The following is a 15,943-nucleotide window of genomic DNA, read 5'->3' on the forward strand; positions in this document are numbered from 1 at the left end:
GATAACCGGACTGAAATTTATCTAAGATATTGTAACTGTTCAACGCTGTCACTAACTGGTTTGCAACTGCTTTTTCTAGAATCTTAGATACAAAGGGCAACTTGGAAATGGGCCGGTAGTTACTAAGAACAGCGGGGTCCAGATTGGGCTTTTTGAGAAGCGGCTGAACAAGATGTCACTGAAGGTCGTTGACCCTTCAGTCTCACTCTTCAACACTGCCTTGCTTTGGCTAAGCTAACATGGAAAATCCGAGCCCTGCACAGTGTAGCCTGCCAAATATTGTGATTTCACATATACACAAAACATCATGTCATATCCACTCTCACCAAATTGTTACCTGATGTTTCTCAGTATTTAGAAAACACAGCTGATGAGGTCAGCGGCCTGAAGGCAGTCGGTCCGCTGCTCCACCAACATCTCAACAACTTTGTAATTTGCAGAGCTGCAGCCTCTGAAAGTGTTTGGCTGTGTTTGTCTTCTGGGTTGGATGTTTTTGTATTAAACAGAACAAGAATGCTGTTTGCTGCCAACCTGGAAGTCCTGATTGTAGGACGTCGCTACCTGCACACGAACACAGCATCTGTTCACCACAATCGTTTCATTGCTATTTGAAAAACTGCAAAAAGTAGTAGTCAGGGGTGCAAATGCATTCCTGATGGAGGTTAAAAGTCAGTGAAAGACTCGAAGAAGGCCAAATAGTGGGTTTACTTTCATGCTGTCCATTTATTCATTTGCTTTTGTAAAATGTCTCTGAAACCTGGTGTTTTTGGATACTTCCTGTAGGGAAGGCCTGGTTTGGGTCGACATCAACTGGATGGACAACGGAGAGTGTCTGGATCTGATTGAGAAGGTATGAGGGGTGTGACAAAAGTCTTGCTTAACTTGGAACTGAGGTTATGCACAGAAGGACACAGGATGATGCTGTTGGTGATAAAGATTGTGTCTATGATACCTGCTCTTTATTATATGATTAAAAAATAACAATAGAAGCGGTGAGGATAAGGACAACCAAGGTGATGATGATATCAATCATAATGATGACGATCTCTCCATGTTTCCATAGAAACTGGGTCTCCTGGCTCTGTTGAACGAGGAGAGTCACTTCCCCAAAGCCACAGATGACACCTTGCTGGAGAAACTCCACAGCCAGCACTCGGTATGTCTCCGTCTGACACATCTCAGTCGACCATTTCACCTTTCAGCATGTTTTTAACTGCGAGATTCTGCTTCTTATTCACAACTCAAAAGCATCTCGTCAATGGCTGAAATGTAGTACGACACTTAGTTCTCTATTGGCAGAGTGACTGTGGATACAGACACAAGCCCTTTTTAGACAGGAATTGTGCAAATTTGCAGGAAAGCCCAATCAGTCTTTTTTCAGCATTGGCAGTATAAAAACAAAAGTGTAGCTCAGCGTGTGACATAAACAGTGACGTGGGAGGGAAGCCGCGGCTGGTCAGTCCTTCGGCGATTCTCTNCCCTCTTGCTACTAGCTGCTCGCTAATTCCTGCTATCAGCTGTTTCCTGTTTATCCATCATCAGTGGGTCGCACGTGCGGCGTCATCAACAGCTCCTCCCACAAGTCTTCAACAGCCCCTCCTGTTGCGGAAGGCCGCCTCCATCTGTTTAAACTAAAAAGGTTCCGCCAATATGTCTACCCTACGAGGCGGAAAATTGGGCACCTCGGATCAACTCGCCAATCCGGCTCTGTGTGACTAAACGCTCACAGCTTGCCGGCAAAATGGCCCAACATTCGCCAAAAATCTGGTAGTGTAAAAGGAGCTATAATGTCACTGTTTGAGATAATTCTCTGAGCTGCAGAGACTTCAGACAGAAGTGAGAAAAGCAGTGAAAAAGTTCAGATTTAAGAGAGGAGGAAGGTAGTGGTAGAGGAAGGTAATGCCATGAAGCCTGGACTTCTACCAATTTAAAAAACGTGAATCAGTGCATCAAAGATTTCAAGTCATCATCTCAAGTGAGCTGATCTCTCGCAGTGCCATGAAGACTGTAACCACTGCATTCATCTCCTCAAGGCTTGACTATTGCAACTCTGCAACTCTGTACCTGGGTGTTGGCCAGTCGTCTTTGTCTCACCTGCAGCTAACTGCAGCGAGGCTCCTCACTGGTGCCAGCAAAACAGACAGCATTACACCAGTGCTAGCATCCCTGCACTGGCTACCTATCAGATACAGGATTGATTTTAAGGTAGATGGGCTCGCACCCCAGTCCATTGCCGAACTTCTCTACCCGTACTCCAACTCTCGACCTCTTAGATCTTAGAACAGTGTCTTTTAACTTTTCACCTTCTTGCCTGGTACGGTCACCTGAACTGTAGATCTATAGTTGGGGTTTGCTATCGTTGGCAAACCCCCAAAACCTAAAACCTTTTTACAGAAAGGACGAGGAGGAAAGCTGTTTGTTTTACTAACTACTTGTCTCTTTATTTGTTTGTTGAGTCAAGGACAGATTTTTATCCTGGTGGACAATAAAGATATATTCTGTTCTATCAGACTTTATGAGTTCATATTATCCCTAAAAGCTCAGTCAGTCATCACAAATGAGCATTCATATATTTCAGAATTATTTTTGACAGACATCAGTTTGTGTCTCCTGAAAAAATGCCTCTTCTCCAGTGAACAAATGAGATTATTTCAGCGTGCACCACCGTTGTTGTTTTTTTCTGCGAATGAAAAAATATAACATAAAATATTGGATCTAATTTACGTTACTCATGCAGTCAGAGTTTATGTTTAGTTGAGTCACTGCGGTCAGTGAGGTTCAATGCAACCTTAAAGCTATGGCGTCTCCATGGGGGCAGATGTTTGAATATTAAACTGCCACGTCCACACTTTATCACAGGAAAAAAACAGCAGCATGACAAAGGTCACCGCTTTGTTTTGTCTGGAAATAACATGACAAACAATCTGAGCCACGGCCTCAGGAATTTCATCAGGGGATCATCAAACCGTTTACTAATGAAATCAGGAACCTGACAGTTTATATTTCAGCGTTCTGTGGTAAAAGTCACAGCTGCAGGTACATCTTTAATGTTGTTTGCATCTGTCGCAAACAGGATGCTGATCCCAGTCAAGCTCTTGGCTTTTGAATGTGGGCCAAACAGCTTGACTTGGTTTAAACACTGATGTGACTGCAAGTAGTAAAGATGTAGAAGTCTTTAATTTGAATAAATTTGAGCGCTCGTAAATATTTGAGTGAATATTTTCTTGGCGATCCGAGCAGAGCTTTACAGCCTCGTTAAACTGGATCACGATCGAATAAAGGACTATTTGTTATTTCCAGAGACATGAAGATTGTTAAAAGGGGCTTTAAAGGGCAATCACAGTGGGCGTCAATCACAGAATAACTTTACAGTTTTTGTCTCGGAGCAACTGATTTTCTTATTTTACAACAGTGGTAAGAACAAAGTTTCATGCAGGTATGATTTGAATGGACAGTTGATCAGCTCAGCTGTCAGGAACCAGCTGTAGAAAAGTTTACAGATGTGATTTTAAGGACTGTTTGTCAAAAGTAATTAATGTTTCCTTTCTATTGCTGCAGAAAAACTCTTTCTATGTGAAACCACGTGTTGCTGTGCACTACTTCGGAGTCAAGCACTATGCAGGAGAGGTAAGATACTCTCTGTACTTTTTTTTAATTTTAGTATAGCTGTGTAAAGAACATAGTTTTCATATTAAAAAAGAACTTAAAGCTGATGACTTTAAACTGAATATCTGTAGGAAAACACATGTCCATGGGCTGCTCCTCTTTTCTTTGTTCCTGTGAAACTCTCTGACGCCCCCTTGTGGCCTTTTGCAGGTGGTGTACGATGTGAGGGGGATGTTGGAGAAGAACAGAGACACCTTCAGAGATGACATCCTCAACCTGCTGAGGGAGAGCAGGTAGATTTTTGTATTTCTTACATTTCTTTATCATGGGAGAAGCTTGTGGAGGCTTCATCCTACCGACTGTTATAATTTACATTAAAATTATCCTGCTCTTCTGTGCACGACTCTGCAGCTTGACCTGGTAGAATCTGTTGAAACTTTGCAGACTGCACCTTTTTTTTTTAGCTGCGACCAGCTGCTCTGTAGCTCGTCCTGTCGGTCAGTTGAGAAAAGTCTCCCCACCCTTTGGCAGCCACAGTTTTTGCTCTGGGAGAATGAAATTTCGCCTGGTACACACACTAAAGCAACAACCAGACAGGACATCTGCACACTGTATTAAAAGCTCCCAGTAGTTTAGTGGTAGTTTAGTTCCCCCAGTAATAATGCCTGATGAAGATCTGTGATAGACTGAAACGTTGCACAATTAAAACAACTGGGAGCTTTTGATACAGTGTGCCGATCTCCAGCCTGGTTCTTGCTTTCGTTTGATTTTTTTGATCCAGCACCTGTAGGAGTTTTCTGCATGTGCGTGCCCTCCACCCAGCTTGTTCATGGTGCCCACACTCCCAGTGGGTGGCATCAGGAGTGGCCTATCACGAAAACAGCTTCCTAATGGGTTCACAGACTCACCGAAGATTTTGATTTTACGCAAAGATGATCATGAGCCAAAGGAAAACTCATTAGCTGTTCATGTCAGTTGACAAAAAGGGGCAACGCATGGATGAATGCATGCATATGTGGTCCCAACTATGAGCTCGTTTCACAGCTATTGTTGTCAAGTAATAATCAAAACTGAAAAATTAGAAGTTTTTATTCCTTTGTGGGATTTAAATATCATATTAATTGAATTGTTTTTTGACTTTATTTTGTGTTGACTAGTATTTCTGAGTGTTTTGGAGTACATACAAATAGAGCAGTAAAGTTTATCCACAGTGTGACTTCTTCAAGAAGGAATGATGACATTAACTTTGAATAATATTAAATTAACAATTCTGTAAATGGAGTTCATCATTGGTACATCATCAGTCACATTTGGGTAAAACCATTTTAACTGCAGTTACTGTTTGAGTATGCAGCTCTTGTCCTGTCCTGTCCACATATGTGTTTGTTTATGTTTATACATATCCCACAGCATGTGTATGTAGTCTGAGTATTTCCTTTTGTCGTGTCAGGTTGGACTTTGTCTACGACCTGTTTGAACACGTATTGAGCCGAAACAAACAGGACACTCTGAAGAGCACCTCCAAGCACCGACGGCCCACCGTCAGCTCCCAGTTTAAGGTGAGTCACACGTTAACAACATGTTTACTGCTGAGTCTTCATCAAGAACTATCAGTGCTAAATAACATGACTGAGTACTGAAACACAGCACAGCTCTCTGATCGTGCATCTTATTTTTAGTCAGTCAGTTCTGATGCTGGTAGTAGTCCAAATCATATTAGTGTTAGCAGCAGTGGTACTATAGTAGTGGAGGTAACAGTGGCAGTAATAGAGGCAATAAAACCAGTGGTAGTAGTACTTACTTTTGTGTTGTTAGTGGTAATAGCAGTAATATTTGCAAAAGCAGAAGTAGCAGTCTTAATATTGTTACTTATTAAATTGCTGTTCTGCAGTAATAAGCAATAACTGGTAGTTATGGTGGAAGTAAGAGTTGTTGCAATGGTAGTTGTAATAGTAATAGGAGCCATTTGTTATAGTAGGAGTAGAAGTGGTAATCACTAATCAACCATTGCCTCTCTACTGTAATTGAACCCCCTTTTACCAGCCCCGCCCCCTTTTTCTTTCATCCTGACCACTGTAAAGGCTTGTAGGCAATGTGTTCATCAGGCAGAAGTATTTAAAATGCAATTTATTATTATTCATTAATATGCTTGGACGTTACCTGGCAACTGAGTAATCCTGCTTGGTGCAATATCCCCACCTGGAGTTTCTGAATGCAGCTGTCTGACCGGTGGACGATGAATACAACACCAAATCTGACATACCTGCATTTTCCCATAAATTGTTGGCAGAGATGGGCAAAAATACATCAAAATGTATTTTGATACAAAATACAAAATACCCCTCAAATAAATATGTCAAAATAAAATACATGTATTTTGTATTTTCAAATACAGAAAATACTTTTTTTCTGTTTCTTTTTAGCAGCGAGCCGCAGCTCTATAGGTCACTCTGTCAGTCAGTTGGTCGGTCCACAAAGCTTTTCGTGAATAACTCAAAAAGTCCTTGACCAAAAATGCTCAAAATTTACATACTGCAACTGGAGACCATGAGTAACTATACCAGAAAGAATGCCCACGATTCGTCCATAGGTGGCACTATACTAACCGATTCAAATCTTTTTGTGAATAACTCAAAAAGTCCTTGACCAAAAATGCTCAAAAGGTACATGCTGCAATTCAAGACCACAAGTAACTATGCCAGAAAGAACAACCATGATTCATCCATTAATGACGTGATAGTAGCAAGAACAACCATGATTCATCCATTAATGACGTGATAGTAGCAAATTTGGTCGCAGCTATTGCAAATTTGTGCTTGTTTTCTCACAATTTGGTGTAGCAGAGTATTCAGATATACACAAAGCTCTGGTGAACCCCACAAAAAGGCAGAACAGTCACAGAACTAACTAAGTGTAACTAAGCAAAGCCGTTAAAAGACAACAACTTGATTATGTATATATATATATTTATTAACCAGACTTAACAGCCCATAAAAATGTGTAGCCTATTATTTTTGTTTTTTGATTCGTGGAGAAAGTATTTTGAGTATTTTAAATACAAAATTACTCCACTCAAAAGTATTTTGTTACAAATTACATTTGCTTTTTATCGGCCTTATCAAATACAAATTACAAAATACTCAAATGTAATTGAAATACTTATTTTAAATACAAGTGATAGAAATACTGCCCATCCCTGTTGGGAAGTTTCTTTTTTGGTTTATGACCTGTGAACACTGAGGTAGAAATACTGGTAGTATCAGTTGTACCATTGTATCAGTGGTAGTATAATTATTAGAGTAGAAGTATTGGTGATGGTAATGCTCATGGAGTATTTAAGATCAAGTATTACAGTTTCAGTAATAGTTATCTTATTCCAAAGCAATAAGTAGTAGTAGAAAACAGTTATGATGGTAATACAAACTCTGCTATGAACAGACAGTAGTAATAATAGCAGCACCAGTAGTAACACAAGTGTGTGTTTTGTTGCAGGATTCTTTGCACTCCTTGATGGCCACGCTCAGCACTTCTAACCCGTACTTCATCCGATGCATCAAACCAAATAGAAACAAGGTGAGTGCTGATATTCACACACACACACACACATACACACACACACATACACCATTTTGCACACCAGTATCACAATGTGTGTGTGTGTGTGGATAGTTTGTCATTTTAATAATCAAGCAGTCCTCCCCCACCAACCAGCCGCAGACAGGAATGAGAAGCGTCTGGCCCCTTTGGCGCCCTTTGACCCCGCGTTGCTTAGCAACAGGCTGGAGTAGCGGAGAATGCGGGGATAATGTACACAAATGATATACAGGCAGGAGTGATGGGATTCACCGTGCGCACTGTGACTCCATACTCACAGAATATTGCATTTTATTTATGTTCACCGAGTGACGTGTAGTTTAACCATCTGATAGATACGTGTTTAGTCCAGAATATGAACAGAGGATCCAGGTGGTGTGAAACAGCAATGAGTAGAAACCCTCTGTGAACTGAAACTGAGGCAAGTAGAGCATGACATTAGATTGTGTGTTTGCTTGATTGACAGCTGTCTCTGCTTATAACACTCAGTCGTGGTTGTTTCTGCTTCCTCGCCCCACCGCAGCACCAACCAGGCTGCACTGTCTTTGTTCTACATTTTATTTCTGGCTTGTAATTGGAGAGATGACGTGAAAGCATCCCCTCAGGGTGACGTCACATGTCTGCGGTTTGAAATTGGCCGAATCCTCCAGGCTGCCAGAGGACTGACTGACTCATTGGCAGGACTATACTTAGATCTTATCGATATCTGTCTGGGTGCCTCGTTGACTCATTAGCAACATCACTGCAAACGTCAGATGTGTCAAGTTTAATCCGGTTGACATGGAAACACTCGTATTGATTGCTGATGTCAGTTAATATTGATAGTTCCCATGTCTGGTCGTCAGTGAGGGTCTGCTTCCAGAGAAGTGCTGCCTGCTAATCAGCTGTCTGTGAGAAACTAAGTGATATGTTCAGCAGCTGATTGTAAATGTTTTTGCAGATATTTATATAACCATGTGATTTCTGGCGTAATTCAAAGGAGGGCCATCACTGTGAAGGCACTCGCTGATATATTTTACGTTTTTTTTTAAATGAAAATAAGATGTTGTAAATCAGTTTTAGCAGATTTACACTTCCAGTAAAGTAATTTTTCTGCAGAAGTTTCTCATCTTATTTTTATAATTTATGAAAGACTGTCAAACCAAGGAGCTCAAACTAGAAGTCTGTAAAAAAACAACAACACTAACAGTACAGTTGGGAATACATGGAAAGTTTTCAGGTGGTGTCAATCATTCAGGCATGCATATTGGAGTTCCTGAGTTCTTGGACAACAGTGGATATTAATATAACAACCTGTCCATATCAATAGAAATTAATAGAATCCGTTCTTTTCCATGAGACTTTCAGTGGCAAATCCGACTGATATTGATTCAGAGAATTAAGGCAGGGTTGTGGTATTGGATTGCATCATATTTTCAGGTGTTCTTGTTATGTTGTCCACCTCCTGTGTGTTCACACTGCTCTGATGTGGTTTGTGACGCAGATGTAGCGCATCTGTAACGTCACTGTGAGGAGTTTTTGTGATTGGGGCCGTCATCTGTGGAGAGCTTTGATTCACATGGATACAGAGGCTCCCTCTGTCCGTCACTGTGTGTGTGTGTGTGTGTGTGTGTGGGGTGTGGTTTCTGATCTTTGTGCATCAGTAGTGTGTGTGAGATGATGTGAGCACAACCGAGAACCTCTTTACTTTTTGAGAACCGACTAAATTGTGTCCAAACTGTCAAAAACCAAAAGAAAACACATGTTCACCACTTCCTCCTTTTTCCCATTTTACCACCCATTAACATTTCAGACATTTTCCTTTCTTTATAAATGTAAAAGGGGTTTCAGTTGAACAAGGATTCAGTTTCTATTTAATCTGTATTTAACCATTATCTCCGGCCAAAATGACAGCGTGGAGTCGTCAACACATGGTCGTGTAAAAAAACCATGCACAGAATTCATTTACAACATTCACGTATACAATTGTACAGAGTGAGAGGGCCTGGGAGTGTTTAAAACTGTTAAAACTCCAGATGCCTTGAATACGTTTCCAGATGAAGTTTGTCTTATAAATTATCCCAAAGTGACGAAAATGACTAAAATGCATTTTCAAGACCAACTCAAGGGACAGTGAAGATGATCCATACAGATATTTAGTCTAATAGCTGTTAAACACAGGAGAAATAATTTCACAGAGATACACAGCAAAGCAAAATATCCAAAAACTTGGACAGTGTGATGGGATTATTTTCTTTGAGACAAACAGCAGCAGTTTTGGATCAGGTGTGTAGATTTTCTTCACACTTAAAAAAGACATATTAGAAAGATGAAATACTTTATCAATCCCTGAGTGGGAAATTTAATTTTTTTCTCTCTGTTGTCATACACACATATGCACAAACAGGATCTATACATGCATTAAATGGAGAGACGTGCTCTAGTGCACTCTTGATGCTGTTAAGGTGCCAGTTCTCCACACTCCATATTTGGTTCGTATGGGGACTTGAGCTGGCAAACCTCCAGTTCCCAACCCAAGTCCCTATGGACTGAGCTGCTGACGCCCAATTACATTGCATATATACTGCACTGTGTTTGTCATTACTTCTCAAAATATCTTTTTATTTGTTTGTAAAAGTCCTGAGTAAAAGCTGAAAATCTTTTACATAATATCTTAATATGATATGTTGCCTCGCGATTAGCCATACTCGTTGTAAATAGAGGGCGTGGCTCTACTGCAGTCCACTTTAGATGATGTGGAACACTGTGATTGGCTTATAGACATCCCATCATATACGTCTGTGCATTTGGGTGGAGTCAGATGACAGTTATCATAGATCTTGACATTCTAGAAAAGTTATGTCCATTGCACTGGGCGAGGGATCTTAGCAGCTTAAAGAAGAAGATGGAAGATTGAATCATTTTTATACAAATTCACAGGATTTATAGACTAATATGAAATGAAGGACGCCCCTACAACATTCTCGGAACCCATCGGCCTTATTCAGCGTCTGACTTCCAGCAGACGGCGATACAGCCTCCGGGGGCAGACCCCCGATTTTTTGGCATTCCGGTTTTATTTGGGCGGAGGAGGCAAATTTCCATTTCCGACTTCTGTTTACATATAAGTAAATATGCTGAACCATTGTGATGGATTAAGAGTTTGCAGTGAAACCAATTGACCCTTCGCTAAGCCTCTTCCTTAATCAGTTACTGTCCAATCCTACGTTAGCAACCGTGTGTAGCAACCGAGAGGTCCGTCAAGCTTTCAGCAGAAGCTAATATGCCGAAGCGGCGTGCATACGGTAACGTTACCTTCAAGTCCGACACCTGATGCCCAAAAAGTGTCGAAGGTGGTGTTGAATTTTTCCCCTTCCCCAAGCCCAAGACCCAAGGAAGATATGGCTAAAACAGTGTGGAAGACCACACGAACAGCTGAAACCAGCAAAGATCAATGAAAACACCTACGTCTGTTCCAAGTTAAGAAGCTAACTAACGTTAGCTAACGCTAGCTTTGTGTGCTAGCTGCTCTCCCTTTGTCTGCCCCAAGGAGGGAACATAACTCAACATTAACTTAAATTTAAACCACATATTGACTTACCCTGCTGTACAAGAACATTCTTTGTCCTTCATGTGAAGTGTCAAGACGTGGGGTGCCTGACGCTTGCATTGCGACTGGTGAGCTTTTCCCTCTATTTTAATGTTCTCGTGATTTATACTCCGCCAGCAGATGATATTGTGAATGTAGCTCTCACATGCACATTGAAGACCTTTCTGTCGGCTTCTCTCTGATATCTCCGAACAGTTTCTCCAGAAATTTGATGTTATTTCCTTTGGAATATCTCTCACTGATATCGCTGAAAACTCAATATCACGTGGACTACAAACAGCCTACAACCGGAAACCAGGGCTCTTCCGCTCTTCTTCCAGAGGCAAGATCTCCGGGGTTTGCCTACAGACTCACTGAATGTAGAGTCTGTAGACTACCCCTACAAACATACACACAAAATACTGTATATGGAGTGAACACTGTAATTGCTTGTTGGTTAGTTTTGAGTCTGTGTGATTCAGGTTGTCATTTTTGTGTCTTGAGACCAGTTACTTTGCTTAATTTCTTATGAATAGATAGATGAACAGATAGACAGATACACAGATGCACAGATAAGACACACACTCTTGGGTATCTGTCGTGTCCTCTGGGAGACCAGCTGGACAGCCGGCATGTTTTTACGAGGCGAAACCCGACCGTCTGGACTCCTCTTCTGATCGAATGTTAAACAAGGCCTGATGATGACTTTTCAATGGGGCTTAATGTAGTGAGAGAAGGAGGTGTGGGGGGGTGTTTGGGCTTCCCCAGGGGAAACAAGGGTCAGGGCGACACGGCACGCGGCCCCTAAAAGCCCCCGAGAGGCATCCCTGTCATCTGCCTGTTTGACTGAGCAGGTGTCAGAGGGGAGGAGGGCACGGAGATGGAGGGAGAGAAAAGGATGAGGATGTGGAGGCAAAGTCAAAAATGTGCATCAGAGACCTTCAGTTTTAACTTCCAGCTCTTCTTTCTTTCAGCATATTTGGAAAGTAAAGACATTTCAGGAAGTGAGGAGAGGTTCATTTACTGAGTAACAGACCAACAGCTATTTTGGGTGCAAGCTGCAGGGTCATGGGACTCCCGCAGATGGTCAGTGGAGTCTCTGGAAATATCAATATATTGATCGAATGCGTAATAGTGCTGACAAACTGTTGGCTCTAAATACAACCAGGACACACAGACAAGCAGGTTTGTGCATTTACTGTACACTCAAATAGTCACACACCAAAGACACAGGAGTCTTAACAGGAAGTTACTTCACCTGTCAGTGGTTTGAATGTTTTGGCTGATCGGTGTATATGATAAATAAAATGTAAGAATAATGAAATAATAAGAAATAAAACAAAAGCACAAAAATTCTTATTTTGACAAACAAACAAAGACATTACAGTATCACATCTCTGCATGTTAAAATAATACTCCAAATACCTCAAATCAACCTTGTTTTTTTTCTTTATTAATTTACCGTATAACTTTGTATTCATGTATTTGAATACTTTGTGTGTGTCTGCTTATAAGCCGACAGTCACAAGTAGAATTCAGTTTGGATAAAGGATGCTCAGCAGGCAGATGTCGGCATTTACAGACATTTTCCTTTGTGTCTGTGTCACCACAACAACTCCAACACACACACACACACACACACACACACACACACACACACAATCACTCATAAAAAGCTGTCATCCTCAACATCTACGCTCATCAAATGCAGTCGCCTGTCACCACAGAAATTCCATCCTTTCTGCAGGCATTACATTCTGTGTGTGTGTATGTGTGTGAGTGAGAGAGTGTGTTTTGACAGTAATTACAACCGATGATGGAGACTGATCAGAGTCTATTGATTTTGACTGAACCTGTGTTGACAGCATTGTGGGTTTTTGTGTCCGTAGAACAAACTGCATACCATACAAACACACACACGTCACGTTTTCAGATAATCAGTCTGCATCTCAGCAATAATTCAACCTTCATCCAGTTTTTGAAACTCACACTGAAGATGAAATCAGCCTGCTGTGTTCCTTCCTGCCACACAGGAAGTGATGCATTTGTGTTTGTGCTTTCTTTGAGATAAATCGAGCTCAGGAACTGCGCCCCACTTTGACGTCACTCTGACATAGTGACAAAAGCGTGGACCTCCAGATCTATCAGGTGATGCCACTGAGCCCAATAAAACTTGTTCCCATAGACTTACATTGTGAAAGAGTCGCTGTAAATCAGTGGGAAAAAATTGCGGAAAAAGTGTGTCAACCCCTCAAAATGACTCATTTCACTATCAGGACTTGAGCCATCTGGTCTGATTACATTTCGAAAGTCTAGAAGAGATGGAAGATTGAATAATATTATCCCCATCAAAGTTAGCAGAGGCCTGAACCAGAAGTTACCCACTCAGCTGGCAAAAGTCTCTAGTGCACCTCCTCTTTAGGCCCTTACTGTGCGGAAGTAGTGCCAATCATCCAGGTAATTTTTGGCCTCATGCACCACTGAGGCTCTTTCATGGGAATGAACGGGGCTCTGCCTCAGATGCTTTATCCAGCTCTCTTCGTACATCCATGGGATAAACACAAGAAAAAGAACTGAGCTCAAGGACTTCAAGATCAACAGTCTCCCTTTAGGGCCATGGTGAAAATCACCATAATCACATGGATGTATGAGGAGACCTGGACACAATGTTGAAGGCAAGGCCTCGTCCATTCCTATGAAAGTTGCTCAGTGGCGCATAAGGGCAAAATGGTGCCACGGCCAGGGGCGTCATTTCAGCAAAAGCTAAGGTATGGCAATATGACATGACGTCACAGAGCTACTGATGATGGAGTTTCAAAAATAAGAACTTATATAAAACTTCACTTTGGTCTTTGACCTGTCAGAAGTACATACTATGCTATTGAAAACTGTTTCAAAGGACATGAAGCTGTTTTTCACATTCATAATACCTCATGTCTGCATGTAATGCAAGACTTGGTGAGAGCAGTGAAAACATCGGACCTATTTCGTAGGGGTGTAAATCACCAGCTTCATCACGACACGATATTATATCGATTTGTTTGGATGACGATGTTTGCCGATATCTCAAAGTCTGTCACGATACGATTTTGATTCGATTCGATTCGGGAGCCTGCGATCGATATGACGCAATATCATATGCCCATCTAACACAATCATTTACATCAACTCACAAAAACAACTAGAATATGATTTGACCATTTTATTCTGAGCTCTGTTTGTTGTTTGAGCGGAGGCGCGCTTGCCCAGAAATGGTGACACAGACGTGCTATGTGAATTTCAAAATAAATGTGTATCTTTAAGATGACAATATGGATCGATGTTTTCATTTTGCATCGATATAATCGGATCGTTAATCAATGAATCGATGTATCGATGTGGATCGATGTATCGTTACACCCCTACTATTTCGGAGCATATTTCAGCACCACGGACAGCAAGCGGACGTTTAATTATCATTAGTCATGTGTTTAACTTCACAGAAAATAAAGAAAATAAATTAATTACAAGCTCATTTCTAGAAGATAACCAAGGGGTCCGGTGTATGAAACACAGTAAAACAAAGGCCAATTTGGTACAATACTGTATAGGCAACTTTATTGGAGTGTCTCCAGAGACCTAAAATACAAGCTTAACATGCCGACATGAAGAAAAAACCCCACATACAATCAGACAGGCTTCAAGACATCATTTAGACAGGCTGTCTACAGCAGCAGAGCAAAATGCTTTTACAACACACCGATAACTCACATAACTCATAACTCGCAGAGGAGCAAAGTGGCGAACAATTTAATTCACTGATGAGCATGTTATTGACCTATTTAAGTGCAATACAATGAAAACAACCAGCCAGTGCGCCTCGAGTAAGATGACTACAGAACCTCTCTCTCTTTTTTCCTCCCGATTCCAAGGTATGGCAGCTGCCATACCTCGCCATACCTAAATGACGCCTATGGCCACGGCTGCCTATAAGATTACCTGGATGATCGGCACTATTCCGCATCTTGAGGACCATAGAGCAGGTGCACTAGAGGCTTACAGCAGCCAAGCACGACCGAGTGCAGCTGAGCGGCTACCTTCCAGTTTAGTGCTCCGCTTACTTGAATGGGGATAAAATGATTTAATCACGCGGTGCTTCTAGACTTTCTGACCAAATGCATCAAGTCATGATAGTGAAACGAGTCTTTTCAGGGGGTTGTGACGCTCAAAAAGAATTCATCCACTGATTTACAGACATCTCTTTCGCCATGTAAGTCAATGGGAAAAAGTCTTTTTGGGCCCAGTGGCATCACGTGACGGACCCTGGAAATTGCAGTACTACTGTTTGGCCACTACTAAAATTGGCCGGCACACTTCCTGACGGCCTGCATGGTATTAATGAGAATACTTTTCAAATCTTGATACTTCAAGCAAATGTGTGCAAACTCATACTTTGTCAGTTTTAATGCATTTTGCTTGAAACCACTCACCTGGTAAACACAGTTACATAAATAAGATGAGATATTTAACTTCCTTCATCCAACTTGACTCATTTCCAATTTAGAAGATGCTCATAAAATTAAACATTGTGTAAAAATATGATATATATCTATACAGTTAAGTTAAAATGGGAAAGTGGAGAAATTTTTAAATAAATGGAGGTGCAATAGGTGTGAAGCATCTCATTATAAGATTAGAAGAATGATAAGATCACACATGATGTGGTTTGACAGGAAGCTGACTGATGATAGGCTCATGTTCAGCCCAGCTCAGCCAGTCTGAGGCAGCGTCACACCAGTTCATGAGACCAGTTAGCTTCAGTGAGTGGACACAAAAATCACCACACCACGTTTGAATGTAAACAGCTTGCTCTCTCCTTCACAGACACACACACACACACACACACACACACACACACACACACTGGCCCTACAAGTGGCCCGCACAAATTAGCCTCAGCAGGAGACGCATTGCCATGGCAACCACGGCCCTCCCTCTCCACACAAAAAGGGGAGTGGAGTTCTGGGTTTGAAAGCCTTTGTTTGACTCAGTGGTGGCAGAGTGTGTGTCTGTATGTGTGTGTCTGAGCCGGTCAGTGTGTCGCGGAGAGAGACACGCAGACAGACAGACAGACAGCAGCTTTGGGAAGTTTTCTGTCATTTTCCTGTTTGTCTCTGATCTGGCAAAACCTGAGGG

At 41.5% G+C, this 15,943-nt stretch overlaps 1 protein-coding gene across 1 annotated transcript in view; it reads left to right on the plus strand.

Moving 5' to 3' along the window:
• The window catches only part of LOC126409158 (unconventional myosin-X-like), a 159,682-nt gene that overhangs the window by 124,185 nt on the left and 19,554 nt on the right, over positions 1–15,943 (plus strand). The window contains exons 14-19 of the mRNA XM_050075114.1: positions 784–850; positions 1,064–1,156; positions 3,559–3,627; positions 3,817–3,899; positions 5,057–5,165; positions 7,099–7,179. Of these exons, the coding sequence (XP_049931071.1) occupies positions 784–850; positions 1,064–1,156; positions 3,559–3,627; positions 3,817–3,899; positions 5,057–5,165; positions 7,099–7,179 (502 nt within the window). The remainder of the gene's footprint in view (positions 1–783; positions 851–1,063; positions 1,157–3,558; positions 3,628–3,816; positions 3,900–5,056; positions 5,166–7,098; positions 7,180–15,943) is intronic.

The sequence above is a fragment of the Epinephelus moara genome, chromosome 21, assembly GCF_006386435.1.
Source record: "Epinephelus moara isolate mb chromosome 21, YSFRI_EMoa_1.0, whole genome shotgun sequence".
NCBI lineage: Eukaryota > Metazoa > Chordata > Actinopteri > Perciformes > Serranidae > Epinephelus > Epinephelus moara.